Genomic DNA, 27,731 nt, shown 5'->3' on the forward strand with positions numbered 1-27,731 from the left:
ATTTGCAGGTTAATAGCATTTTGAAGCCATGCAGCTACCACATTGAAGGTCGGGTTGCCAGATGGAAATGAACTTTAGCCCTCCTGGCAGCCTCAGGCTTTCAGTCATAGAGGAGTGGCCGGCGTGGCTACAGTAACCATGCCCTGACACTGACTGACAGCCGGCTCAGCACTGATGCACTGCAGAGCCGGCTCAGCACTGATGCACTGCAGAGCCGGCTCAGCACTGATTCACTGCAGAGACAGCTCAGCACTGATGCACTGCAGAGCCGGCTCAGCACTGATGCACTGCAGAGCCGGCTGTCAGTGCCGGGGTTGCGGTTACAGCCATCGCTCACTATGTACTGAATGATGACTGAAACCGCTACAGCCGCCCTGTATGTCTGAATACTGGAGAATGCTGGAAGGAATAAAGTTTATTTCCTCTGGATAGCCATGCTATCAGTGTGGCGGTGGCATGGCTTTAGAATGCTTTTAACCTGCAGATTAACTCCATTTCTGTTAATTAATAGCATTTTTTTGACATGGCGGGTTCCCTTTAAACATTTACAAAAAATTGAAAGCTGTGCAGTAATGTTTGTGCTATGCCTAAATACAGGGCTGACATCTTGATAATGCTCCTATCATCCACACTTCACTTACTACAAATGATTATACGTTGGGCTTTAGAGCCTTTAGAGCGTGATAAACTAAATAAGCTCCACTGTCGGATCTAATAGTACACTAATAAAAAGAACTGTAGAGCTATTAATTCACAGCTTATCGTCACAGTCTTCTCTTTCTCTTGCCTAGTATTGATCTGCATCTACAAGTGGGGGAGACCCCAAGAATTTTTGCATTTTTCTTCAGAAAACCCCAAACTGTTTTTCTTGTTTTTTTTTCTTTTTCCATTTATAATTATATGTGTTTTTTTGTTAGTTTCATTAAGACGTTTTACAATATTTCATCTCTACACCAGTTAGCAGGAAAACGCTGAAGCTCTAAAGTAAGTTTAGGACAATTCATCTATTGAAGGAATAAATAAAATCTTTATCCAGAAAATGATGGTGATTATACTCAAGTGACATGATCCCACTAAAGGAAGACAATGTCAGCATTTGATTTTTATGAAGCAGAGTAATCTATAGAGGAGCCAGATAGCCTGTTTTGCAATCAGAATTATAGCCTGGATTAAGACAAACCTGATATTTGATATTGTACTGAAACTGTGGAAGTACATACTGTATATATTTAAAATACCCATAAATTAAAATGTTCCTTGGTAATCCCTATATCTAGATAATGTCAATAGTATATTCTGTGACTTAAAGGGAACCTGACAGCTGATACATGCTGTCCGAACCACGTGCAGCATGTATCAGGCACTCTCTGTATGATTTCAGCCATACATGTTTAAATCTGAAAAGCTGAAGCATTTCAGAGAAAAACATATTTTAACCCCTTCAGCACCCAGCCTGTTTTCACCTTCATGACCAGGCCAAATTTTACAATTCTGACCAGTGCCACTTTATGAGGTTTTAACTCTGGAATTCTTCAACATATTCCATTGATTCTGAGACTGTTTTGATGTGATACATTGTACTTCACATTAGTGGTAAATTTAAGCAGATATTTTTTGCGTCTATTTCTGAAAATAATGGAATTTTGGCTAAAATTTTGCAATTTTCAAACTTCTAATTTTTATGCCCTTAAACCAGATAGTTATATCACACAAAATAGTTAATAAATAACATTTCCCACATGTTTTTTTGTTAGGAACTTAGAAGGGTTAAAAATTGATCAGTAATTTCTCAATTTTTCAACAAAATTTACAAAACCACTTTTTGTAGGGGCATCACATTAGAAGAGACTCTGAGGGGCCTATGTGACAGAAAATACCTGACTGCTATTGTTCACCTTGATAACTGTGCTGCATTTCTGCTCCGTACCTCTGGAGGTTGCTGTTGTGTTCTGCAATCACCCTTTACTGAAATGGCAGATTTTGAGCCTGGGAAGCCATCTTGTTTCCTGTTTGAGCCTACTTAAAGCCACATGGAGCACTCACTCATTGTTGGAGTATTGTGTGTAGCTGTTTGTCTAGTTCCAGTCTCCAGCTCCTGAGAACTGTCTAACTCAAACTGTTCCCACTCATCCACGAATTGATTCCCTCAACTCCTATTGCCACATCCAAGGACTTTCACTACCGCTTGCTGTATGCCTCCACTTCTTCTCCGGCCACTGGATAACAGCCTTGTTTCACCAGTATCGTAACAGGATAGTCAGGCCTTCATCATGGAATCTGCCAAGGAAGAAAAATTGGAGGTTTGTGTAAACAAAATGAAGTGTTTGCTTACCAACATCTATGCCAAAATGCAAACACGAATGACAAAATGGCATTTGAATCTCAGACATCCCATAGCATTCAAGTATTTGGACAAGCCACACGTTCTACATAATATTGTACACAACCTAAGCAATAAGATTGCCCAGCAATGCAAGCAGATCTTTAAATTACACCCTTCCCCTCCCACCCTTCAGGTTCGGTGGAGACCATGACAAATATTGTGCATTCATCAACCAGTGCAGATTGCATTTTGGTGCACACCCTGCACAATTTCCTCCTGGCAGATCTAAAGTATTGTGCAGCATTATGCTACTGCAACATAATACTTTAGCATGGGCAATCCTCCTTATTGAAACTCACAATGATCAACTTAATGATCTGGAGGCCTTTCTAGCAGCCAAGTTGTTGATGACAATAATCATTGTGCAAAGGCTTCAGATACATTGATGACTCTAAGAGTATGCCACAGAATTTATATCGTGGATGATTCATAATGAATGGAATATTGCTGCAAAATTATGTTTTCTTAAGAACGGACTCTGCAGCACAGTTTAAGATGAACTAGTCCTGGCTGATGCTCCTACAAATTTTGATGACTTCATTCACCACTGTATTAGAATAGACACCCGATTACCTGGTTTCGTAACAGTAACTGTTTTCTACCTATTTCAACCACCAGTCCCAGAGACTTTGAAATAAAGAGTTCTAAAATATCTGAAGCTGAACCCATGCAAGTAGGCAGCCTATTAAAACAAGAAAGTGCTGAGAGGAAAGCCGGAGGCTTTAGAAAATTAGTGTCTCTATTGTGCTAAGTCAAACCACTTTCTCATCAATTGTCCTTCTCAACTACGTAAAACAGTGACAATGGTAGTGGATCTCAACTTCTCTGATGAAGAATCAGTCTTGTCTGAACCAGTGCCTCCAGTGAATGCCGTCCTCAATTCAATTTCTTCTTTTGCACCCAATATTAAAGAGAAGACAAGGATTCTCATTGCTTCATTTCTATCAAGTTTCAAGTTGATTTTCAATGGATTTCCACATCTGTCATGGTTGTGTGGCACCCCAGGGGTCCGGTTGTCACAGTGGCATTGCCTCCCTCACAAGAGGTGATGCCATGCCTGGAAGCAAGCAGGGGTCCCCTAATTAGGTTTTGCTAAGCATGCAATACTGTCCTGGCTCCAGACCAGCAAGGGGAGCACCTCCCCTTGGCAACTGGGATCTGGGGGCCGGGTTAGTGAGACTTAGTGTGAGGAGTTGCAGTGAGGACGTCGACGAGAGAGGAGCTGGGGAGTGGAGCTGCGCGGCAGTTCACCCCAGAAGGAATCAACACAGAGGAACCGGACACGGGAGTCCGAGGCTGTGGGGCACTGAAGGCCCAGCAGCAGAAACCGGAGGGCAGGAGACTGCAGGTCTCCTGGCTCCATCAGACGCCCGGAGGCTCGGCAGCACCACAGGGCCCAGCACCGCCACATGGGAGCGACGCATCAGCAAGGCCCAAGCTGCCTGCCATACGGGTGAGCACAAAGACGTTGCACTCAGGGACGAGGGCCACCGCGCAGCTACAAGCAGCAGGGCCAAAGAGATTAGTGGAAAGGGAAGGCCTCCAACTTCACTTGGCGAGATGGATTCCTTACTTGCTTCCAGGCTGCCCGGACTTCCACTTCTAGCCCGTACCCTAGGCCTGGTTTGCCTAATCACCACCAGTAAAGATAAGAGGAAACCGCCATTAAGTTGTGGACTGATTATTGCTGCGCCATCAAACCCTGCACTACAACGCCCAGCATCACCTATAACATCTACACTGCCCTGTAGCTAAGCTCTACCTCTGGAGAGCCACACCAGCTTTGCTGCAGTAACATCAGCTCCAGAGGACCTGCTCTGCAGTGGCGGCTCCCTTTAGCCGCATACCACAGGTGGTGTCACGAACTTTATACATGAAAACTATAAAATCCCCTTTTTTACTGACCGCCCTGGGTAATGGACGGGGTCACCGCCACTGTGACATCACCCCTAGCAGCGACCGGCCCGGCACCGAGTACCCCATGGCCCAGGGGGCGCGTCAGTTGATTCAGTAGCAATCAAAAATTTCATGAACATATATTACCCCCAAAAAAACAGAGTAAAAATTTAAAATAGAATTTAATCTATTTTTATGGAAACTGTTGATGGATCCCCACTAAGCTAAGGACCAGTAAATCAAGAGACTGAACCCTTGGGGATAGTTATGGAACTTTATCACCATGAGGTTTTATTCATCTTACAAATCTCAACTTCACAATTTCCAATCATCCTGGTGTTGCCATGGCTATAGACTCAAAATCCCACAATCAATTGGAAAGCCAAAGAAGTGTCATTTTTAGAGATGAGCGAATGTTTCAATATTTGATTCGGATTACGATCGCCGAATTTACAATATTCGCCGATTTATTCGTCAAATGTTCACCAAACGTTACCGAACGCCATAGGATTCAAAGGGGGGCAAAAAAAAATGCATACACAACACCTTCAAACGTGCCCAAAAGCTGCCAATACACATCAAATTAAGGGTAGACACCTGGAAAGTGTCATCAATTGACCCAGAGTACAAGTACTATAATTATTATTACTATTACAATGACTGGAGCGAGGGTTACCGCAGATTGTATTCTTGTCACAATAAGTGGGTCTTCAGCTTCCTTTTCAAGGTTTGCACGGTAGGCAAGAGTCTGATGTGTTGGGGTACAGAGTTACACAGTAGCAGAGATGCACGGAACAATCTTGTATGCGATCGTGACAAGAAGAGATAAGAGGGAAATAGAGAAGGAGATCTTGGAAGGATGGGAAGTTGCGTGCAGGTAACTAGTACAGGGAGACTAGGTCACACATGTATGGAGGTGACAGGTTTTCGATGGCTTGGTATGCCTAAGTTAGGTTTTTCATCTGGAGTCTCTGGGCAACAGGGAGCCAGCGCAGAGATTGATAGGGGGAGTAGCCTGGGAATAGCGGGGTGACAGGTGGATTAATCAGCCAGCACAGTTTAGAATAGATGGGAGGGGTGCGAGAGTGGTAGAAGGGAGGCCACAGAGCAGGAGCTTGTAGTAGTCGAGGCGGGAGATGATGAGGGCATGCACTGGTGTTTTCTACATTCATGGTTGAGGAATGTGCGGATCCCCGAGATACTTTGGAGGTGGAGTCAGCAGCAAGTGGAAAGGGCTTGGATTTTACGTTTGAAGGACAGATCAGAGTCAAGCTTGCGGGACTGGGGAGAGTGGGCAGCCATTCACTTTGATGGATAGGTCAGTTGGGGGGGGTGAATGAGATGGTGGAAAGATGATGCATTCTTTTTTATCCATGTTAATTTTTACAAATCTAGCAGAGAAGAAAGATGAAATACAGGACACACATTGTGGGATTCTGGTTAGTAAGGAGGTGATATCAGGTCCAGAGAGGAACATCTGTGTGTCATCAGCATAGAGGTGATACTGAAAGCTGTGAGACAATGAGCTGTCCCAGGCCGAAGGTGTAAATGGAGAAGAGTCTGGGTCCTACAACTGAACCTTAGGGGACACCGACACATAGGGGGTGAGATGAGAAGGTGGTGTGTAAATGGGAGACACTGAATGTCCTGTCGGTTAGGTATGAAAAGATCCAAGACAGGGCCAAGTCTGTGATGCCAAGAGATGATAGTCTGTAGTAAGAGGGTATGGTCTACTGTGTCGAAAGCAGATGACAGGTCTAGGAGGAGGAAGACAGAGTAGTCTGGCTTGGATTTGGCACTTAGTAGATCGGAAGCCTGATTTAAGCGGTCAAAGAGGGAGCAGGAGGAGAGGTGGGAGGGCAGTTTAAAATAGACGTGTTGATTCAGTAGTTTGGAGGCATAGGAAAGAAGTGAGATGTGAAATGAGGTGATAGCTAAACATGGGTCAAGGGAGAGCTTTTGGAGGATGGGTGTGATCGAGGTATGTTTGAATCATGAGGGAAAAACGTCAGTTGTTAATGACAGGTAGAAGAGGAGGGTTAGGCTTGGGATGAAGACTGTGGTGTGGTTTAGAATGAGGTGGGATGGTACTAGGTCAAGTTCACAGGTGGTGAGATGTGATTTGGAGAGTAAAGATAATCTCCAAGATAACGGAGGAGCTGGTTTTGGAGAAGAGTTGAGTCGTTATGAGAAGGGGCTGTTGGGACTTTAAGCAAAAGCTTTGCCCTATGTTGTCAATCTTCTGCTTGAAGAATGAGGCTAAGTCTTCAGCTGAGATGAGAGGAGAGGGGAGGGAAGGGTAGCTGTTGGACAGAGGAGGGACTTGAAAGTACTGAATAGCTGTTTAGGTTTATGAGACACGTATGATATGAGAGATGAGAAGTAGGTTTGTTTTGCTGCAGTGCGCAATTGTGCAGCATTTTGAAAACTTCTGTTATTGTACTCCACTCCCTTTCTTTGGCAGTCGCACAGCGGTATGCCTTGTAGATGAGGGGAAGGAAGAACATGTGCTCCAGTAGATGACAAGCGCTGCATCAAGTGGCCTTTGCTCCTTTTCCTCCACCTTAACATCACACACAGTACAGTCCTCAGAGGTGGCACCCCAATTACCCTTGTTTTCACCCACGTCACAACTCTCCAACCGGCCAACTGACTGTGGGGAAGCACAGATGGGCACGTCTGCAGAGCTGTTCACACATTCTATTCCGGGGCATCAGAGGTCTGATCCAAAGCTTCACAGACTCAAGAGGGGAAAAGCATGTGTAGCGATGTCCAAAATTTTTTTCAGCTGATCCGGGCCCAGACGAAGTAGTGTCCGAGAAGAATCCAAACCCTCGTCACCAGACGTTAACCCCTGGGGGTGGGCATAGATGGTTTGGTGGGCTGGAGAAAGAAATAAATATACACCAGAACATGGAAAACTAAACTAATATACAACAGGGTTAAATAGTTACATAGTTTATAAGGCCGAAAAAAGACAAGCGTCCATCCAGTTCAGCCTATTTCTTGTGCACTGCAGCTATTCCGCAGCGTTGATCCAGGGGAAAGCGAAAAACCCCCATGCGGTATAGGCCAATTTACATCATTGAGGAAAAATTCATTTCCCGACTCCAATCTGGCAGTCAGATTAAATCCCTGGATTAATTAACTATCACTAAGCATAAGATGTAATTTTATTGTTCTCAAGAAAGACGTCCAGGCCTCTCTTGAACTCATTAAGTGAGTTGGACATGACCACTTCCTCTCCCAGAGAGTTCCAGAGTCTCACGGCTCTGACCATAAAGAATCCCCTTCTATGCTGGTGCAGGAACCTCCTTTCCTCCAGACGCATAGTGTGCCCCCTCGTCTTTGTCACCATCCTTGGTATAAGCAGGTCATGGGAGAGATCTCTGTACTGCCCCCTGATGTATTTATACATGTTTATGAGGTCTCCCCTAAGCCTTCTCTTTTCCAACGTAAATAGGCCTAATTTTGACAACCTCTCTGGGTATTCGAGTCCCTCCATTCCCTTTATTACCTTAGTCGCCCTCCTTTGTACCCTCTCTAGTAGAGATGAGCGTTGTTCTACTCGAACTGTTCGCCAATCTCAAATTCGAGCTGTTTTGGGCGGTGTTCGAGCCGATCGGCGAACACGAACAATTTGAGAAAAATTCGGCTGTTCGAGGTTATGTTCGATAACTGTTCGTGCACCAAAATCATAACTGGATTTTTTCTCAGTAATGATGAAAATTAATGTTAATACGCAGTTTGAGTGTACAGCGGGGCGGGGGGAGGGGCAGGGGATGGATCTCTGCAGGAACAATGAAGATCTCCATTTTTTTTTCTCTTTCCCGCATTTGCAGTGGGAAGGTGCAATCTGTCAGCCTATCAGCAGCGCACACACGGAGCGAAGTGCTTTTTTTCACACAAGCAAGGGCATGTGTGATTGGCAGTGTATGTCACATGTCCTTGCCCTATAAGACCAAGCCATTTTCCCCGTCGCCACCATTTTCTCACTGCTGCAGCTGCGTGTTAGACGGCACCGCTGTTGCTGTGTGCGCTATACCTTGTTAATTTCAAGCCAATTTTCGCACAAATATACAGATAGCTTGGGAGTAGGGAATAGTTGTGATTGCAGTCCTTTTAAGGACTAGGTTACAGCATTTCCTACGACTTTTATCAGGCAGGTCTGTGCTCTTAAATAGATAGATTGTGGGAGTAAAGACTAATTGTAATTGGAGTCCTTTTCAGGACTAGGTTACATCAGTTCCTATAAGTTTTTGCCAGGCAGGTCTGTGCCAGTGCTGTGCAAGTTTTTTTCACAGCATTTGGCTGAATCTAGCAAAGCTAATCCTTTTTGGCCTATTGCAGAGTGTGTTAGTCAGTGGAGTAGCCTATCTGTGTTGCAAGATATACCACCTGTGTATAGAATACCAATTTTTTTACTGCACCTAGTGAAGTAAAATCTTTTGGGCATAGCATCATTCTATTAGTCCATCTATACTGACCTCCATCAGGTTGCAAACTGAATATAATTTTTTTCTGCATCTAGCTCTGAAAAAATATTTGGGCTTCTAGCAGTGTGTGGGACTTGGTCTATTAGTCCATCTATACTGACCTCCATCAGGTTGCAAATTAAAAATAATTTTTTTCTTCATTTAGCTCTGAAAAAATATTTGGGCTTCTAGCAGTGTGTGGGACTTGTTCTATTAGTCCTTCTATACTGACCTCCATCAGGTTGCAAATTGAATATAATTTTTTTCTGCATCTAGCTCTGAAAAAATATTTGGGCTTCTAGCGGTGTGTGGGACTTGGTCTATTAGTCCATCTATACTGACCTCCATCAGGTTGCAAATTAAAAATAATTTTTTTCTGCATCTAGCTCTGAAAAAATATTTGGGCTTCTAGCAGCGTGTGGGACTTGTTCTATTAGTCCATCTATACTGACCTCCATCAGGTTGCAAATTAAAAATAATTTTTTTCTGCATCTAGCTCTGAAAAAATATTTGGGCTTCTAGCAGTGTGTGGGACTTGGTCTATTAGTCCATCTATACTGACCTCCATCAGGTTGCAAATTAAAAATAATTTTTTTCTTCATTTATCTCTGAAAAAATATTTGGGCTTCTAGCAGCGTGTGGGAACTTGTTCTATTAGTCCATCTATACTGACCTCCATCAGGTTGCAAATTAAAAATAATTTTTTTCTGCATCTAGCTCTGAAAAAATATTTGGGCTTCTAGCAGTGTGTGGGACTTGGTCTATTAGTCCATCTATACTGACCTCCATCAGGTTGCAAATTGAATAAAAAAATTTTCTGCATCTAGCTCTGAAAAAATATTTGGGCTTCTAGCGGTGTGTGGGACTTGGTCTATTAGTCCATCTATACTGACCTCCATCAGGTTGCAAATTAAAAATAATTTTTTTCTGCATCTAGCTCTGAAAAAATATTTGGGCTTCTAGCAGTGTGTGGGACTTGGTCTATTAGTCCATCTATACTGACCTCCATCAGGTTGCAAATTGAATAAAAAAAATTTCTGCATCTAGCTCTGAAAAAATATTTGGGCTTCTAGCGGTGTGTGGGACTTGGTCTATTAGTCCATCTATACTGACCTCCATCAGGTTGCAAATTAAAAATAATTTTTTTCTGCATCTAGCTCTGAAAAAATATTTGGGCTTCTAGCAGTGTGTGGGACTTGGTCTATTAGTCCATCTATACTGACCTCCATCAGGTTGCAAATTAAAAATAATTTTTTTCTTCATTTATCTCTGAAAAAATATTTGGGCTTCTAGCAGCGTGTGGGACTTGTTCTATTAGTCCATCTATACTGACCTCCATCAGGTTGCAAATTAAAAATAATTTTTTTCTGCATCTAGCTCTGAAAAAATATTTGGGCTTCTAGCAGTGTGTGGGACTTGGTCTATTAGTCCATCTATACTGACCTCCATCAGGTTGCAAATTGAATAAAAAAATTTTCTGCATCTAGCTCTGAAAAAATATTTGGGCTTCTAGCGGTGTGTGGAACTTGGTCTATTAGTCCATCTATACTGACCTCCATCAGGTTGCAAATTAAAAATAATTTTTTTCTGCATCTAGCTCTGAAAAAATATTTGGGCTTCTAGCAGTGTGTGGGACTTGGTCTATTAGTCCATCTATACTGACCTCCATCAGGTTGCAAATTGAATAAAAAAAATTTCTGCATCTAGCTCTGAAAAAATATTTGGGCTTCTAGCAGTGTGTGGGACTTGGTCTATTAGTCCATCTATACTGACCTCCATCAGGTTGCAAATTGAATAAAAAAATTTTCTGCATCTAGCTCTGAAAAAATATTTGGGCTTCTAGCGGTGTGTGGGACTTGGTCTATTAGTCCATCTATACTGACCTCCATCAGGTTGCAAATTAAAAATAATTTTTTTCTGCATCTAGCTCTGAAAAAATATTTGGGCTTCTAGCAGTGTGTGGGACTTGGTCTATTAGTCCATCTATACTGACCTCCATCAGGTTGCAAATTAAAAATAATTTTTTTCTGCATCTAGCTCTGAAAAAATATTTGGGCTTCTAGCAGTGTGTGGGACTTGGTCTATTAGTCCATCTATACTGACCTCCATCAGGTTGCAAATTAAAAATAATTTTTTTCTGCATCTAGCTCTGAAAAAATATTTGGGCTTCTAGCAGTGTGTGGGACTTGGTCTATTAGTCCATCTATACTGACCTCCATCAGGTTGCAAATTGAATAAAAAAAATTTCTGCATCTAGCTCTGAAAAAATATTTGGGCTTCTAGCGGTGTGTGGGACTTGGTCTATTAGTCCATCTATACTGACCTCCATCAGGTTGCAAATTAAAAATAATTTTTTTCTGCATCTAGCTCTGAAAAAATATTTGGGCTTCTAGCAGTGTGTGGGACTTGGTCTATTAGTCCATCTATACTGACCTCCATCAGGTTGCAAATTAAAAATAATTTTTTTCTTCATTTATCTCTGAAAAAATATTTGGGCTTCTAGCAGCGTGTGGGACTTGTTCTATTAGTCCATCTATACTGACCTCCATCAGGTTGCAAATTAAAAATAATTTTTTTCTGCATCTAGCTCTGAAAAAATATTTGGGCTTCTAGCAGTGTGTGGGACTTGGTCTATTAGTCCATCTATACTGACCTCCATCAGGTTGCAAATTGAATAAAAAAAATTTCTGCATCTAGCTCTGAAAAAATATTTGGGCTTCTAGCGGTGTGTGGGACTTGGTCTATTAGTCCATCTATACTGACCTCCATCAGGTTGCAAATTAAAAATAATTTTTTTCTGCATCTAGCTCTGAAAAAATATTTGGGCTTCTAGCAGTGTGTGGGACTTGGTCTATTAGTCCATCTATACTGACCTCCATCAGGTTGCAAATTGAATAAAAAAATTTTCTGCATCTAGCTCTGAAAAAATATTTGGGCTTCTAGCGGTGTGTGGGACTTGGTCTATTAGTCCATCTATACTGACCTCCATCAGGTTGCAAATTAAAAATAATTTTTTTCTGCATCTAGCTCTGAAAAAATATTTGGGCTTCTAGCAGTGTGTGGGACTTGGTCTATTAGTCCATCTATACTGACCTCCATCAGGTTGCAAATTGAATAAAAAAATTTTCTGCATCTAGCTCTGAAAAAATATTTGGGCTTCTAGCGGTGTGTGGGACTTGGTCTATTAGTCCATCTATACTGACCTCCATCAGGTTGCAAATTAAAAATAATTTTTTTCTGCATCTAACCCAGCCAATAGTTTTGGCCTAATACCACAGTTTGGCCACTCAGCTCTGCTCGGTTACCATCCATTGTTTTTTTGTGCAAACAACTCCAGAGTTGTGAATTAGTTAACCACCAAAATGAGTGGAAAAAGGCCTGCTGCTGGTGGAAAGGGGAATAGGCGTGTTGGGAAGGGGAAAAAAGGTTGTGTCCGTGGGGTAGGTGCAGAAGAAAGACCATCTTCCAGCCAAACTAAAATGTCTACTTCTTTTAGCGGACAATGTGATAAGATCCCTTTCTTACGGCCACGCCAATCGCTACAAATTCCAGATGAGGCACAAAAACAGCAGGTGCTTCAACGGATATCAAGTGCTCCTTTAAGTGGGCTCTCCTCCACATCAACTTCAACATCACAAATACTCCAGTCCTCAAAGGTGTCACCCAAATCGCACTTGCTTCCTCACAGCTCCCAAATCTCCAGCTGCCCGTCTGAGTATGAGGTAGAACAGATGGTTGAGTCTGCAGAGCTGTTTACTCATACTATAGCCTGGGAATCAGAGGTCGACTCCAGCGCTTCTGTGAATCCAGACGAGGAAATGAACTGCACTGATGCCCAGAATCTTTATGAGTCGGATCCAGGACCAGACGCAGAAGGTTCTGACCATAATGTAGACCCTCATTCCCAAACTGTAACTCCTGTTGGTGGAGACAATGAGGAAGACGATGATAAGACTCAAATACCTGATTGGAGCGACAACTTTAGTTTTTTGTCAGGGCAGGAACAGGTTGGCTCTGAGGACGACGGGTGTGATAACGCACAGGGTGATGATGATGAGGTCGGAGATCCCACTTACTGTCAACCCACAGTCAGCCAAGAGATGAGGTCAGCAGAGGAGGTGGAGGAAGATGCTAGTGACGACGAGGTCAGGTTGCGCCTTCCTGGACAGAGACGTAGTACTGGAAGCACGTCAACAACTGCATCCTCAAACACAACTCTGCCTCTCACCACAAGTCGTGGTGGCTCTTCAGGTCGCATGGGTGCTAAGCCTTGCATAGCCTGGGCATTTTTTCAGATCGATAAAGATGACCCAACTCGTGTTATCTGTAACATTTGTCAGCAAAAGCTAAGTAGAGGCCAAAAAATACATAGTTTGAGTACTTCATGCATGAACCGGCACATGGACATGAAGCATAAGTTGCAGTGGGAAGCTCAGTGTGCTACAATGCGGTCTAGCCGGCCGGGCCAACCACCGTCTGCCATATCTTGTGCATCCGCGGCCTCTTCATCCTCTGTGACTGGGGGGACAGCAGTCACACCTGTTTTGGGGCGCAGACCTGCCACCTCTTTACCCGCAACAGCCAGCGTGATTGGCAGGTCATCATTTTCTTTGGAGGTGGTAACACCAGCTGGTCTTGAGCGCTGTCCGACATCGATAGCACCACCTTTGGATCAAGGCAACCTAACATGTCCGCCTGCATCTTCCTCACAGACCGGCAGTTTGCCGGGGACACCCTTATCAACCCCGTCTAAGCACAATAGCCAGCCCTCGGTCCCTCAGATGTGGACAAGTAAAAGACCATTTCCTCCTAGCCATGAGAAAGCTAAGAGGTTGAATTTCACCATCTGCAAGCTCTTGGCTACAGAAATGCTGCCTTTCCGCCTGGTGGACACAGAGGATTTTCGAGACCTTATGTCCGTCGCAGTGCCCCAGTACCAGATGCCCAGTCGGCACTACTTCTCAAAGAAAGGTGTGCCTGCGCTCCACCAGCATGTCGCACACAACATCACCGCTTCTTTGAGAAACTCTGTGTGTGACAGGGTGCATTTCACCACAGACACTTGGACGAGTAGGCATGGACAGGGGCGTTACATGTCGCTGACTGGGCACTGGGTAACTATGGTGACAGCAGGACAAGGGGCTGCTGTCCAAGTCTTGCCGTCCCCACGAGTTGTGCGTCAATCCTCTTTATGTCATTTTTCCTCCACTGCTTCTGCCTCCTCAACCTCCTCTCGGTCTTCCACCTGCACCCAAAGCCTGTCTGGTCATGCCACAAGCTTTCTAACTGCGCAGAAGGGATCCTGCACACCTCCTTACTATGCTGGCAGTAGGGCTCAACGTCATCAGGCGGTTTTTACATTGAAATGTCTGGGAAATGTGAGTCACACAGCTGAGGAGTTGTGGTCAGCTCTGGAGAACCAATTTCATGAATGGTTGTCTCCACTGGACCTGAAACCAGGGAAGGCCGTGTGCGACAATGCTGCAAACCTGGGTGCAGCCCTTCGCCGGGGCAATGTCACACACGTGCCTTGTATGGCTCACGTGTTGAACCTGGTTGTCCAGCAATTTTTAGCCCACTATCCCAGACTAGATGGCCTTCTGCAGAGGGCACGGTCGCTGTGTGCTCACTTCCGCCGTTCGCATCCCGCAGCTCAGCGACTTACATCTCTACAGAAGTCGTTGGGCCTGCCACTTCAAAGGCTAAAATGCGATGTGCCTACCCGGTGGAATTCAACTCTGCACATGTTGCAGCGACTGTGGCAGCACCGACAAGCCCTGGTGCAATACGTTCTGACGTATAGCCTGGGCCAACGAGATTCAGAGGTGGGGCAAATCACGCTGGAGGAGTGGTCTCAGATCAGGGACCTATGCACCCTTCTGCACAGTTTTGAAATGGCGACGAAGATGTTTAGTGCTGACGATGCCATTATCAGCATGACTATTCCGGTGATTTACATGCTGGACACATGTTAAACAGAATTCGGAGTCAGGTGGTGGCACAAGAGGAGGTGGAGGAAGTAGAGGAGGAGGAGTTGTATGCGGAAGGGCTAACATCTGCAAGGTCCAGACGGTCGGCAGCACCAAGGCGGCAGGCATGTGAGGGTGGGGGAGATGATTTTACCAGGGCGCATGGTAGCAGCCAAACTAGTGAGGAAGGTGCAGGAGCCCAGGAAGAAGTGGAGGACGAACTGATGGAAGACTCATCAGATGAGGGAGACCTTGATCACATTTCTGTTGTGCGAGGTTGGGGGGAGAGGACAGAGGATGGAAGCATGATTGCTACCTCGCCACCAACACAACAGGGACTTGGTGCTCCTGGATGCGCAACACACATGAGTGCCTTCTTGCTGCACTACCTGCAACATGACCCTCGAATTGTGAGAATTAGAAATAATCCTGACTACTGGGTTGCCACACTGTTAGATCCCCGGTACAAAAGTAAATTTGCAGAAATTATTCCTGCCATAGAAAGGGATGCACGCATGCAGGAGTATCAGCAGAGACTGTTGCAGAATCTTACATGTGCTTTTCCACAAAATACCAGTGGTGCACGTAGTGAATCTCACAGTTCCAACTTGCCAACCGTGGGACCGTCAAGTGTTCAGCACTCAAACCGTAACAGAACCACAGTATCTGCTGGTAACATCAATTTTGCGGAATCATTTCACCACTTTTTTAAGCCCATCCTTTGCAAGGCCACAGGAGACAAGAAGTCTGACACATAGTCAATGCCTAGAGACGATGGTACAGGAGTATCTCCAAGTAAACATTGAAGCCATGACTGTGTCACTGGACCCTTGCTCTTTTTGGGCTTCCAATTTGGATAAATGGCCGGAGCTAGCCACTTACGCCTTGGAGATCTTGTCATGCCCCGCAGCCAGCGTTCTGTCTGAACGTGTGTTCAGCGCTGCTGGTGGTGTGCTGACAGATAAGCGCACGCGGCTCTCCACTGATAATGTAGACAGACTCACGTTCATAAAGATGAACAAATCATGGATCCGAAACGACTTTTCTACCCCTGTGTCATCCTGGGGAGAGTAAAAGCTTGATGATTGGTTAAAATCACCCTACCAACCGTTTTAAGCTTTCAAATTACTAATCATGTTTATCTGTATCTTGACTGGAAAATAATTTGGGCTTTGTAGCAGTGTGCAGCACTGATCCTATTAGGCCATCTATAATAAGCTTCACCAGATTTAAAATTAAAAATAATTTTTAGCTGCATCTAGCCCGGAAAATAATTTTGGGGCTCCGAGATGCGCAAGACACATAAGTGCCTTCTTGCTGCACTACCTGCAGCATGACCCTCATATTGTCAGAATTCGAAGTAATCATGACTACTGGGTTGCCACACTCTTAGATCCCCCAAACTTTTCGATCAACCTTTTCATTTTAATAAAGACCAAAAAAATGGTCATTTTTGAAATTATAAGCATTAGCAGGTTGTTAGAAACTGAAATCAAACAGTTTTCAACTCAAAACTTTATTCTAGGTGATGTTACATTTTCACATAGGACCCCTTGTTCGAAAGGAGCTTCTGAACTCTCTCGTCCATTGAATTTGTCAGGTTTTGGATGGTTTCTGCTTCAATTGTTTTGCATGAGGACAGAATACCCTCCCAGAGCTGTTGCTTAGATGTGAACTGCCTCCCGCCATCATAGACACTCCTTTTAATGATGCTCCAAAGGTTCTGAATGGGGTAGAGGTCAGGGGAGCATGGGGGTCACACCATAAGTTTGTCCCCTTTTATGCCCATATCAGCCAGAGATGCAGATGTTTTATGTGCAGCATGAGATGGTGCATTATCATGCAGAAAAATGATCTTGCTGTGAAATACACGGTTCTTCTTCTTGAACCATGGCAGGAAGTGCTGTTTGAGAAAATCCACATACATTATGGAGTTCATCTTTAGCGCCTTCAGGGATCCTAAAGGGGCCGACAATCTCTCTCCCCATGATTCCAGCCCAAAACATTACTCCACCTCCTCCTTGTTGGCGCTGTAACCGTGTTTGCGTGGGGTGTCCATCAACCAGCCATCCTCCACTCCATTCATCTGGACCATCGAGCGCTGCACGGCACTCATCCGTGAACAAAACAGTTTTAAAATCAGTCTTCATGTAATGTTTGGCCCACTGGAGCCGTTTCTGCTTGTGTGAAGTGGATAGAGGAGGTCGACAGGATGGCATATGCACAGCTGCAAACCTCTGAAGGACCCTGCATCTTGTTGTTCGGGGGACGATGGAGGCACAAGCAGCTTCAAAAACTTGTCTGCTGCTATGACAAGGCTTTTTTGCCGCTGCTGTTTCAACCTGACGTAATTGCCTGTAGGAAAGAGTCCTCAATTTGCCCTTATCAGCACGCACACGTGTGTACTGTGAATCAGCTACATACTTCTTGATTGCCAAGACACTTCATCCTGATCATCGCACAATGTTGATTGTAGTCATGCCTTGACCTAAACACTCCACAATTTGTTGCTTCTCAGCAGCCGACACATCCTTTTTCTTTCCCATTTTGGCAGAAAATGTAGGCTGCTTAATAATGTGAGAGAGCCTTCTTAAGTAGTCTTGCCTTTCATTGGACACACCTGCCAAACTAATTAGCACAGGTGTCTGCAATTGCTTACAGTGATATAAAGAGCCCTGACACACATCACCATCAATGAGTTTAACTGACAAACAAACAAATTCTTCCCTTATCACTCCTAAACACTTTTTGCATAATAATTTGGAACGCGGTGTACATGTGCTTTTCCACAAAACACCAGTGGTTCACGTAGTGAATCTTACAGTTCTAACTTGCCAACCGTGGTCTGTATGGAATTGTTCAATAAAGGGCCCAAAATTAAGATAACATAGATGGGAGAGGTCTCTATGAATAGGAATTCCTAAGTATTTGATACCCTGTGAGGGCCAGGCAAAGGGAAAGTTGGACTGGATGGAATCCTATATGGATTTAGGGAGGGAGACATCGAGGGCCTCAGACTTCGCTGCATTGATTTTAAAATTTTACCATGTAACAAAGTGATCTATTTCAGCCATAACAGCAGGGATGGATATATGTGATTGAGTGATATATACTAGGACATCATCAGCAAATAGAGAGCACTTGTACTCGGTGCCTCCCACCTCAATCCACCTAATATTGGGGTTATGGCGAATTGATGAGAGCAGGTGCTCCGTCACTAGGATGTATAAGAGAGGGGACAGAGGACATCCCTGCCTTGTCCCATTGGTGATTGTGAAAGGTGATGAAAATGTTCTGACGCACCCCCTGGGCCTTGGGACACCCGGAGCCGGACCCTTTTTGGTGGATGCTGGTGGTTGTAGTCTTCGTGGCGGCGATCCGGTTCCGTGGCTCAGGGCGGTCAAACCAGTGGCGGAACTATTTATGTGGTTTTGATGTTTAAATGTCCGACTACGCCACCCGTGGATTGCGGTCAGAGTGAACTGCCGCTACAGGGCAGACCGCTAAGGCTGGTGTTGTGGGTGCAGCAGAGCGTAGCATAACTCCCCACGGGAGGAGTATAGCCTCAGGGCAGTGTATGCGGAGGATGGGGGTGATGGTGCAGGGCAGCAGCAGTAACGACACGGAGTCAGTGATGCAGTTCAGGGCCTTTACTCACAGTTCTTATTATCCAGACCACGTCTGCAGGTAACGGCTGCCCACGTCGTACTGTGCTCACCAGGTGAGGGGCTCAGACAACTCCCAGATAACTTTGGAGCGCTTCACAGGACCCCCTTTGTGTGTCCTTTGTCTGGCCTTTCTTACCAACACTTCTGTCCGGCTGCCTCGGGCCTCCTCTTGGTAAACTTGGCGCCAGTTTCCCTGACCCTATGTGGTGCCTTCCTAGCGGGTGGAGCAAGGGGCTGCGCCACATAAAATGTCAGAGCCTCCGGTTTCTAGCTGAGGGTCGTTTCCTGCCTCCACTAGTTCGGGGACCGGTCTCCCCCTTTGGCCTGACCCCTCCACGCAGGTGGATTCGGGCGTGCGGTGGCGACTCGCCCGTCCGCACCCCTGGGATCCCTTCATTCCTCGTTCCTGGAGCCTTCTCCGCTCCTCTTCCTTCCTTCTCCCTCTTGCAGGCCTGGGCCTCTGTTACTAGGCCCGCCTCCGGAGCAGAGCTCATGCAGAGCCCCTGCTCCCTGCCACTTCTGCTCAGACTTCTCTGCACTGAACTAAGATGGTGCCCACCTTTTATACTCCCTTCTCAATGCACCCAGGAACTGCTTCCTCCCTGCTCCTGCACTGCAGGGTTCCCCTTCCTCAGTGTTCCCTCCCCCCACTCCAGCCAGGGACAGGGACTGTCGTGCCCATCTTAGGGGCATATTGGTCGCCCTGCCCCACGGCAATGTGGTGTAATGCATGCAGGTGTCGGGTCCTGATCCACACTCCATCCTTATCTGAGAGTGAGATATCACACCTCTGGGTGAGGTGCAATACGTCTGTAGCAACCGAGCCCTCGGTGCTACAGTTCCATTTATCTTCAGCCTAGGTGACGTATTGTGATACAGGGCCGTGATTTTGGCTATAAAAGGGTCCCCTAGACCCCTACCCCAAGCTTTTTAAGAGAATCATATATGGCGTGCCAGGAGACTCTATGGAATGCTTTCTCAGCATCCAACGAGAGTATCTACTTACAAATTTTTAACTGCATCTAGCCCAGGAAATACTTTGTGCCTAGTAGCAGTGTCTGCTAGTCAGCGGATTATCCCGGCTGTTAAGCAAGCTACACCACCTGTAGTTTGGACACTTAATTTTTTCAAAGGAAATGCTTCGGGACCACGGGATACTTAGTGAAGAGCATCAGGAGGCACCCCAAGGCATAGGGGCTGGGACTGGCACTAGGATGCCTTGCGGTGGACAGCCGAGCTCGATCCTTATAAAAGCTTTTTAACTGCAGCAGCTTTAGTGGACGCTACTGGAGCTGGAATTACGCGGCTGCTGGCATGAGACTTGCCCTCCAATAGATCCTTGTAAATGGATTTAAAGTGTATTCATTTAAATTAGAGGGACAATTTAAATTAAAAAGCTTAGAGCTGCCTCCACCACAGGGGGGCTCTCTCGACCCACCAGCGGACAGGCACCAGTATTGGGAGAGGGGGGCTGGCCGTCAGGGTTCACCGCGGCTCTGGCACAAACCCGGCGACACGGAGGTGGCACGGGCAGGAGCGGACTGGCCGTCTCGGCTTCTCACTTTTTGGATTTTAGAAGGGCATGACATGCCTATATCTGTGTCTCCCCCTCCTTTTACTCCTCCACCTCTTTTCTTTTCGCATGACTATATGTACTTGTCACTTTTCCATGTGTTAGTTGTGTCTTCTGAGCAGTTTGTCAGCTTTTGGACACCTTTGAAGGTGTTTTCTATGTGTTTCTATGTGTTTTTGTTTGCCTGCCATTGGTTTTAACAGTGTTCGAAGGTGTTCGACGAACAGTTCGACGAACACACGGGTGTTCGACGAACCGAACCGAACTCGAACACTACGGGGGTGGCTCAACACTACTCTCTAGCTCCAATATGTCTTTCCTGAGCACCGGAGCCCTGAACTGTGCACAATATTCTAAGTGCGGCCTTACCAGCGCTTTATACAGAGGAAAAACAATGTTCTCATCATATGCCCCTATTCCTCTTCTGATGCATGCCATGACTCTATTTGCCTTCGCAGCTGCTGCCTGACACTGGGCACTCCAATTTAATTTGCTGTTAACCAAGACTCCCAGGTCCTTCTCCATGTCAGATTTCACCAACGGTTTCCCATTTAATATGTATGGGTGACTGCTGTTTTTCTTTCCCATGTGCATGACCTTACATTTATCGGCATTGAACCCCATCTGCCATTTTTTGGCCCAACTCCCCAATTTATCTAAATCCTCCTGTAGCTGTGCCCTATCCTCATCTGTATTAACTACTTTACAAAGTTTAGCATTATCTGCAAATATTGCTATTTTACTATGCAACCCTTCCACTAGATCATTAATAAATATATTAAATAGTATAGGGCCCAAGACAGACCCTTGAGGCACCCCGCTAGTAACCTTGACACACCCTGAGCTTACTCCATTGATAACCACCCTCTGCTTTCTATCACTCAGCCAGCTATTTACCCACTTGCACACATTATCCCCCAGACCAAGCATTCTCATTTTATATACCAACCTTTTGTGTGGCACGGTATCAAACGCTTTGGAGAAGTCAAGGTATACAACATCCACTGACTCTCCCCGGTCCAGCTGTGAGCTCACCTCCTCGTAGAAGGCGATCAGGTTTGTTTGGCAGGAGCGATCCCTCATGAATCCATGTTGATATGGAGTTAGACAGTTATTATCATTAAGATATTCTACAATAGCATCTCCAAGAAATCCTTCAAACAATTTACCCACAACAGACGTTAAGCTTACTGGTCTATAGTTCCCAGGGTCACTTTTAGACCCCTTTTTGAATATTGGTACCACATTTGCTTGGCGCCAGTCTAGTGGGACAGTCCCTGTCCATAAAGAGTGCTTGAATATAATATACAGCGGCCTGTCTATCACATTACTTAATTCTTTTAGCACCCGGGGGTGTATGTCATCTGGGCCTGGTGACTTGTCTATTTTGATATTATTTAGGCGTTTCTGAACTTCCTCCTGGGTTAGGTGGGTGATATTTAGCGGAGGGTTTACTTTATCACTCTGCATTTCCTCCGATAAATTGTTTTCTTTTGTGAAAACAGTGGAGAAGAAGCTATTGAGTAGGTTTGCTTTACCCTCATCGCCCTCTATGATTTTACCCAGGTTATTTTTCAGTGGGCCAACTCCATCAGTTTTAATCCTTTTACTGTTTATATAGTTATAGAACAGTTTGGGATTCGTTTTACTTTCCTTGGCAATTAGTCTCTCTGTCTCCTCTTTTGCTATTCTTATTTGTTTCTTACAGATTTTGTTTTTTTCCCTATAAGATATTAGCGCTTCCTCGCTGCCTTCTTGTTTAAGTTTACCGAAAGCCCTTTTTTTGTTTTCATTGCCCTCTTGACTTCCTTATTTAGCCACATTGGCTTCCTCCTATTCCTAGCGCTTTTATTCCCATAAGGTATGTACCTTCTACAGTGACTATGTAGGACTGTTTTGAAAATTTCCCATTTTCTATCCGTGCTCCTATTACTGAAGATACTATCCCAGTCTATAAGGTGAAGGGCATCTCTTAGCTGATCAAACTTTGCCCTCATGAAGTTCAGTGTTTTTGTGACTCCCTTGCTGGGCACCCTACTGAAGCACATGTGGAATTGTATAATGTTGTGGTCACTATTTCCCAGGTGCCCCCCGACCTGCACCTCAGTTATTCTGTCTGGCCTGTTAGTTAATATTAAGTCTAAAAGGGCCATCCCTCTAGTTGGTTCCTGCACAAGTTGTGACAAATAATTGTCTTTGATAATTGACAGAAACCTGTTTCCTTTCTGAGATCTACAGCTTTCGGTTTCCCAGTCTATATCGGGGTAGTTGAAGTCCCCCATAATAATCACCTCGTTATTTTTTGCTACTTCGTCTATTTGTCTCATTAATAGACTTTCCGTGGCTTCTGCTATATTTGGTGGCTTATAACAGACTCCTATGATAATTTTATTATTGTTTTTTGCCCCATGTATCTCCACCCATAAGGACTCGACCTCCTCATTTCACTCCCATACATCCTCCCGTATTGTAGGCTTTAGACACGTCTTTACATATAGACAGACTCCACCCCCTTTCCGATTTCTTCGATCCCTTCTAAACAGACTGTAACCCTGTAAGTTAACTGCCCAGTCATAGCTTTAATCTAACCATGTCTCGGTTATTCCCACTATGTCATAGTTACCTGCAGATAGTTCTGCTTCCAGTTCATCCATCTTGTTTGTCAGGCTTCTGGCATTTGCTAGCACGCAGTTTACACAATTTTGTTTTGTTCCAATCTTAGTTGACAACAGGGGTTGGAGAACTAAACTACTAAACAGCTAAGGTTGGAGAATGAAATAAATATACACCAAAACATGGAGAACTAAACTAATAGAAAACAGAGGTTGGAGAACTAAATTAATAAGACAACAGGGGTTGGAGAACTAAACTACTAAACAGCTAAGGATGGAGAATGAAACAAATACACACCAGAACATGGAGAACTAAACTAATAGAAAACAGGGTTTGGAGAACTAAACTAATAAGACAACAGGGGGTGGAAAACTAACCTACTAAACAGCTAGGGTTGGGGAACTAAACCACTACACACCAGGGGATGGAGAACTAAACCACTAGACACCAAGGTGTCACTACACAGCAATTGTTGGAATCCCCAAGGCTTACGGGACAAACCTCTGTATCTAACACTTCCTCCAGTGCTTCTGAGTTCTCCACCTCCTCTAGGGCCTCCACCTCACCCTCAACCCCTGCCTTACTGAGACACATGTTCCAACAGTGCAGAGAGAATCCTGTAACCTCCATACTGCGCAGCCAGGTCTCACTGCAATCAGGCAGTGTTAAAATTAATATTCCTTGGAGATCGCAGTCATACAGCTGAAGAGTTGTGGACAGCTCTCCAGGCCGAGTTTGAGCAATGGTTGTCTCCACTGAACCTGGAGCAAGGGAAGGCCGTGTTTGATAACAGTGTAAACCCGGTGGGGGCCCTACACCGGGGCAACCTCAGACACGTGCCTTGCATGGCTCACATACTCAACCTGATGGTACAGCAATTTCTCCGCCACTATCCCAGCCTGGATGCGCTGCTGCAGAAATCACGGTCTCTGCGTGCTCACTTAAAACTATAAAAATGAGCAGGATCTTTAGTATAAAATCCAGACTACTAGATAACGAGCAAACTCCTTCATGATGATAGAGGCCACCACCTCCTTAGCTTGCTGATACTTTTCTGTGGGAATGAGCTTGTCTCCAACCAGGAATATCCAGTGAATGGCACGACATGGTTTGGTATTAGCACCCAGTACCAGAAGGAAAGCCATCCACAATTTCTGTACCTCAGTAATTTTATTTGGTAGACTGGCTGAGCAAACATTAGTTTCTCACAAAGGAGCAGAAGACACTGAGTGGCAGTAGGTGCAATTTTCTCCCGAATGACCTGTTTGTAAGGCTGCGTGCCCACTATGCTTTTTTCAAGCGTTTTTTGCCGCGGAATTTCCACAGCGAAAACGCTTAAAAAACGCTTTGTAATACGTGCCCCATGGTCCCCAATGATAATCCAAATGTGCTGTGCACATGCTGCAGAAATTTCCGCTGCGGATTATCATTGCGGAAAAATACGCAGCATGTCCATTAATTTTGCAGACACGCGGCTTAATCGCCGCCATTGACTTGCATTGGACCGTGTGACATCCGCATCACTGCATCAGCACATGCGGATATCACACGGTTCAATGTGCGGATGGTACCCAGGTCTGGAGAAGAGGAAACTCTGATCCAGACCTGGGTACCATAGAACCTGTTAAAAAAAGAATTTAAAATAAAAAATAAAGATTATACTTACCTTCTGATGTCCTCCCGGTGTTTTCTCCCCTCCGTCTGGTCTGCTGTATGGGTCACGGTGTTGTGAAGGACCTGCCATGACATCATTGAGTCATTTGACCTGTCACATGACTCAATGACGTCACCGCAGGTCCTTCACACCACAGCAAGCCGCCCAAGACACCGGACGCAGTGGAGAACACACCGGGAGGACATCGGAAGGTAAATATAATCTTTATTTTTTATTTTTTACCATTCTTATTCTTTTTTTTTAACTATTACTTGGTCACACTATATAAATCCATGCTGGTTGCATATAGTGTGAACAAGTTGTCAAGCACTTTTCCAAGTGATGCTAAAATTGCTTGGAAAAGCGCTTGATAACCCGCATGCAGAAATGCATGCAAAAACGCTTGACAAACGCTTGTACCTGGCGGGAAAAACGCATTTTAAAACCGCATGCGTTTTTCCTGCCAGGGAGAAGCGGAAAAATTATGCAGCATTTCTGCATCGTGGGCACATAGCCTTATTGTTAGATATCAGAAGGAGAACATAACTGGGCTTCGCTAAGGTGCCATATTGCATCTTAAGTCTTATAGACCCTGTACTTGCGGCCTTACATTCAACAGGATGGTGGGGAAGGAGACAGTAGGTTGTGGAGTTGCATTAGCTTCGGTGGTGTTGAGGTGAGGTGAGGTGGCAGCAAGGCAATGGCAGGCTGTAGGCTGTCTTGAAGAGATAGGTTTTCAGGTTGTGTCTGAAGGATCCGAATGTGGTGGCTAATCGGATGTGTTGAGGTACAGAATAGTATTGGAAGTGATTGGGTGAGGAACAAATAAGTGTGGAAAGAAGGAGGTCTTGGGAGGACCGGAGATTACGTAAGGGAATATATCGAGAGATTAGTTCAGAGATGTACAGAGAAGAAAGGTTATGGATGGCTTTGTACATCAGTGTTAATAGTTTGAACTGGATACGCTGGGCAATTGGAAGCCAGTGAAGGATTCTTATAGATTGCAATATTATGGATTGCTGGAGCCAGTCCACAGTCAAAAAAGCAGCCATAGAGTGTCCGGGAACCTTCTCACACACTTTTCTTAGCCAGGGCTGCTTCTGGGCAGGTTTGGACGGGCCCACCAGAGAACCGGAGAATCCGACGGTGGGCCCTGGCTTCTCCATCAGGATAGTTCATAGCGCAAACCTTTCAGGTTGTGATGATAAAGTCATCCATCTCCTTAGTTTTCTGTTACTTGGAATGCAAGCACAAGTATGCAGCCAGCCAAAACAGGCCACATTACTAAACTGACACATTTCTGAACAGCTGCTTGCACTTGAAATATTGCCTTTTACCCTCGTGGAGGCGGAAGCTTTTTACAACCTCATGCTGGCGGCGGCCGGGTCTCTATACGCGGTCTCCAGCCACCACTATTTCTCCCGGTGTTGTCCCCACTTTCCCCAAGCACGGGTCCCAGAACATTACCTGTGCCCTCCCCAGTGCACTTACTGGGAAGGACCGCCTAATCACGAACACGTGGACAAGTGAATGTGGTCACGGATGGTACGGAGCCAGTCCACAGTGAAAAACAACCATAGAGTGTCCGGGAACCTTCCCACACACTTTTCTTAGCCAGGGACGCTTCTTGGCCGGGTTGGATTTGCCTACCATAAAACCGGAGAATCGTCCGGTGGGCCATTGCTTCTCCTTCAGGAGAGTTCATAGCGCATACCTTGCATCTGCTATGGGGCTCTTTCGTGGGGGAGAAACGTGGTCCCTCAGAATCAAATGACCTGGTGGGCCCAATGTTCTTCAGTCTGACACTGCTTCTAGGTGAGAGTTGTATTTCACCACAGCTATATTCTTTAGCTCAGTGAAAGGACTGGCATAGAGGGAAACCGTATCTACTCCGGCTGTCATTTCTCCCAGGAAGTCCTCTAAAGCAGCTTGCTGCATAAGCAATGGCAGCCCATCCAACATCAGCTCACACCTCTCGGTGGTGCTTAGTCACAAACAAAGATCTTTCTTTACGCCTTGAATTTAATTACTACAGAGTTGGACAATGGCCTGATCTGCAATGCATTTTGAGAAATAACGTGCATAAGCAAAGCCACGGTTTAGGCCACTGAATGTCTTTAAGCAAAACTCATACAGCTTTCCCACAGACTGAAAGAGGGGTATCAAGATTTCCAAGACAGCCCAGACTTCCCTGTCCTCCCAAGAGGACGACTGTCCATGTTCTCCTCTTCATCCTCCTCCTCCTCATTATCTCCGAATCCGCATTGAGATGAGATGAGGCTGGACTGCATAGTTCCTTGCTCCGCCTGCAATGCCTCCTCTTTAACTGTGATCACCAAGCGTTTCAGTAGACAGATAAGCAGGATGGTGACGCTAATTATGGAGTCATCGCCGTTCACCATCTTGGTGGAGTCCTCGAAGTTTTGGAGGACGGCACAGATGTCAGACATCCATGTCCACTCATCAGTTCTTATGTGCGGAGGCTGGTACGCAACAACTGCCTTCTGCTGCTCACAAATTCTTCCCAACATCTGCAACGTTGATTTCCAACATGTGGTGACATCGCACAACAGTCGGTGAGCTGGAAGCTGCATATGCTGCTGAAGCACTGCCAGGGTGGCGGAAGCTATCGCTGACTTTCTGAAATGGGCACACATGCGTTGTACTTTCACAAGCAGCTCTAGCAGATCTGGGTAGGTTTTGAGAAACCACTGAACCACTAAGTTGAGCACATTTAGCTCTCTCATTACTAATGTGTACCCCTGTATGGAGAACAATGTCAGCACCGAAAATTAAAAGATGAAATATAGCCTGCTTTATACACCACGGTACTAAGAAACCGAATTTCGATTATATCTTGTGTACCTCTGTGACAAAAATATCTGCACCAAAGAATCAATTTCACTAGAGTAGAACTAGTATAATGATGACAGATAATTCTTCCACTACAGCTAAACCCAATAGATGGAGACACAATCAGGAGCGTTCACATTTTAATAAATGAGGGCCTAAAACCACCAAAGTGGCATTAATTTCACTAGAGTAGAAGTAATATAATGGGGACCAACACCGCTTCCACTATAGCCAATCTAACAGATGGACACCCAATCAGGATTCCCCACATTTCCAAAAATTAGTGGCAGACACCAGCAAAGTGGTATCAATTTCACTATAGTAGAAATTGTAGAATTTGGAACGACATCTCTTCCAATACAGCCAAACCAATAGATGGAGATCCAATCAGGAGTGTTCATATTTTAATAAATTAGGGCCTAAAACCACCAAAGTGGCATCAATTTCACTAGAGTAGAAGTAATATAATAGGCACCAACACCGCTTCCACTTCAGCCAACCTAATAGATGGAGACCAAATCAGGATTCCCCACATTTCCAAAAATTAGTGCCAGACACCAGCAAAGTGGTATCAATTTCACTATAGTAGAAATTGTAGAATTTGGAACGACACCTCTTCCAATACAGCCAAACCAATAGATGGAGAT

At 45.1% G+C, this 27,731-nt stretch overlaps 1 protein-coding gene across 1 annotated transcript in view; it reads left to right on the forward strand.

Moving 5' to 3' along the window:
* The first annotated feature begins 3,186 nt into the window (after positions 1–3,186).
* The window catches only part of LOC141258559 (uncharacterized), a 167,969-nt gene continuing 143,424 nt past the window's right edge, over positions 3,187–27,731 (forward strand). The window contains exon 1 of the mRNA XM_073673538.1: positions 3,187–3,371. Coding sequence (XP_073529639.1) covers positions 3,187–3,371 — 185 coding nt within the window. The remainder of the gene's footprint in view (positions 3,372–27,731) is intronic.

This window comes from Phyllobates terribilis, unplaced genomic scaffold (assembly GCF_046119375.1).
Source record: "Phyllobates terribilis strain yellow unplaced genomic scaffold, ASM4611937v1 Scaffold_3__8_contigs__length_932513732, whole genome shotgun sequence".
NCBI lineage: Eukaryota > Metazoa > Chordata > Amphibia > Anura > Dendrobatidae > Phyllobates > Phyllobates terribilis.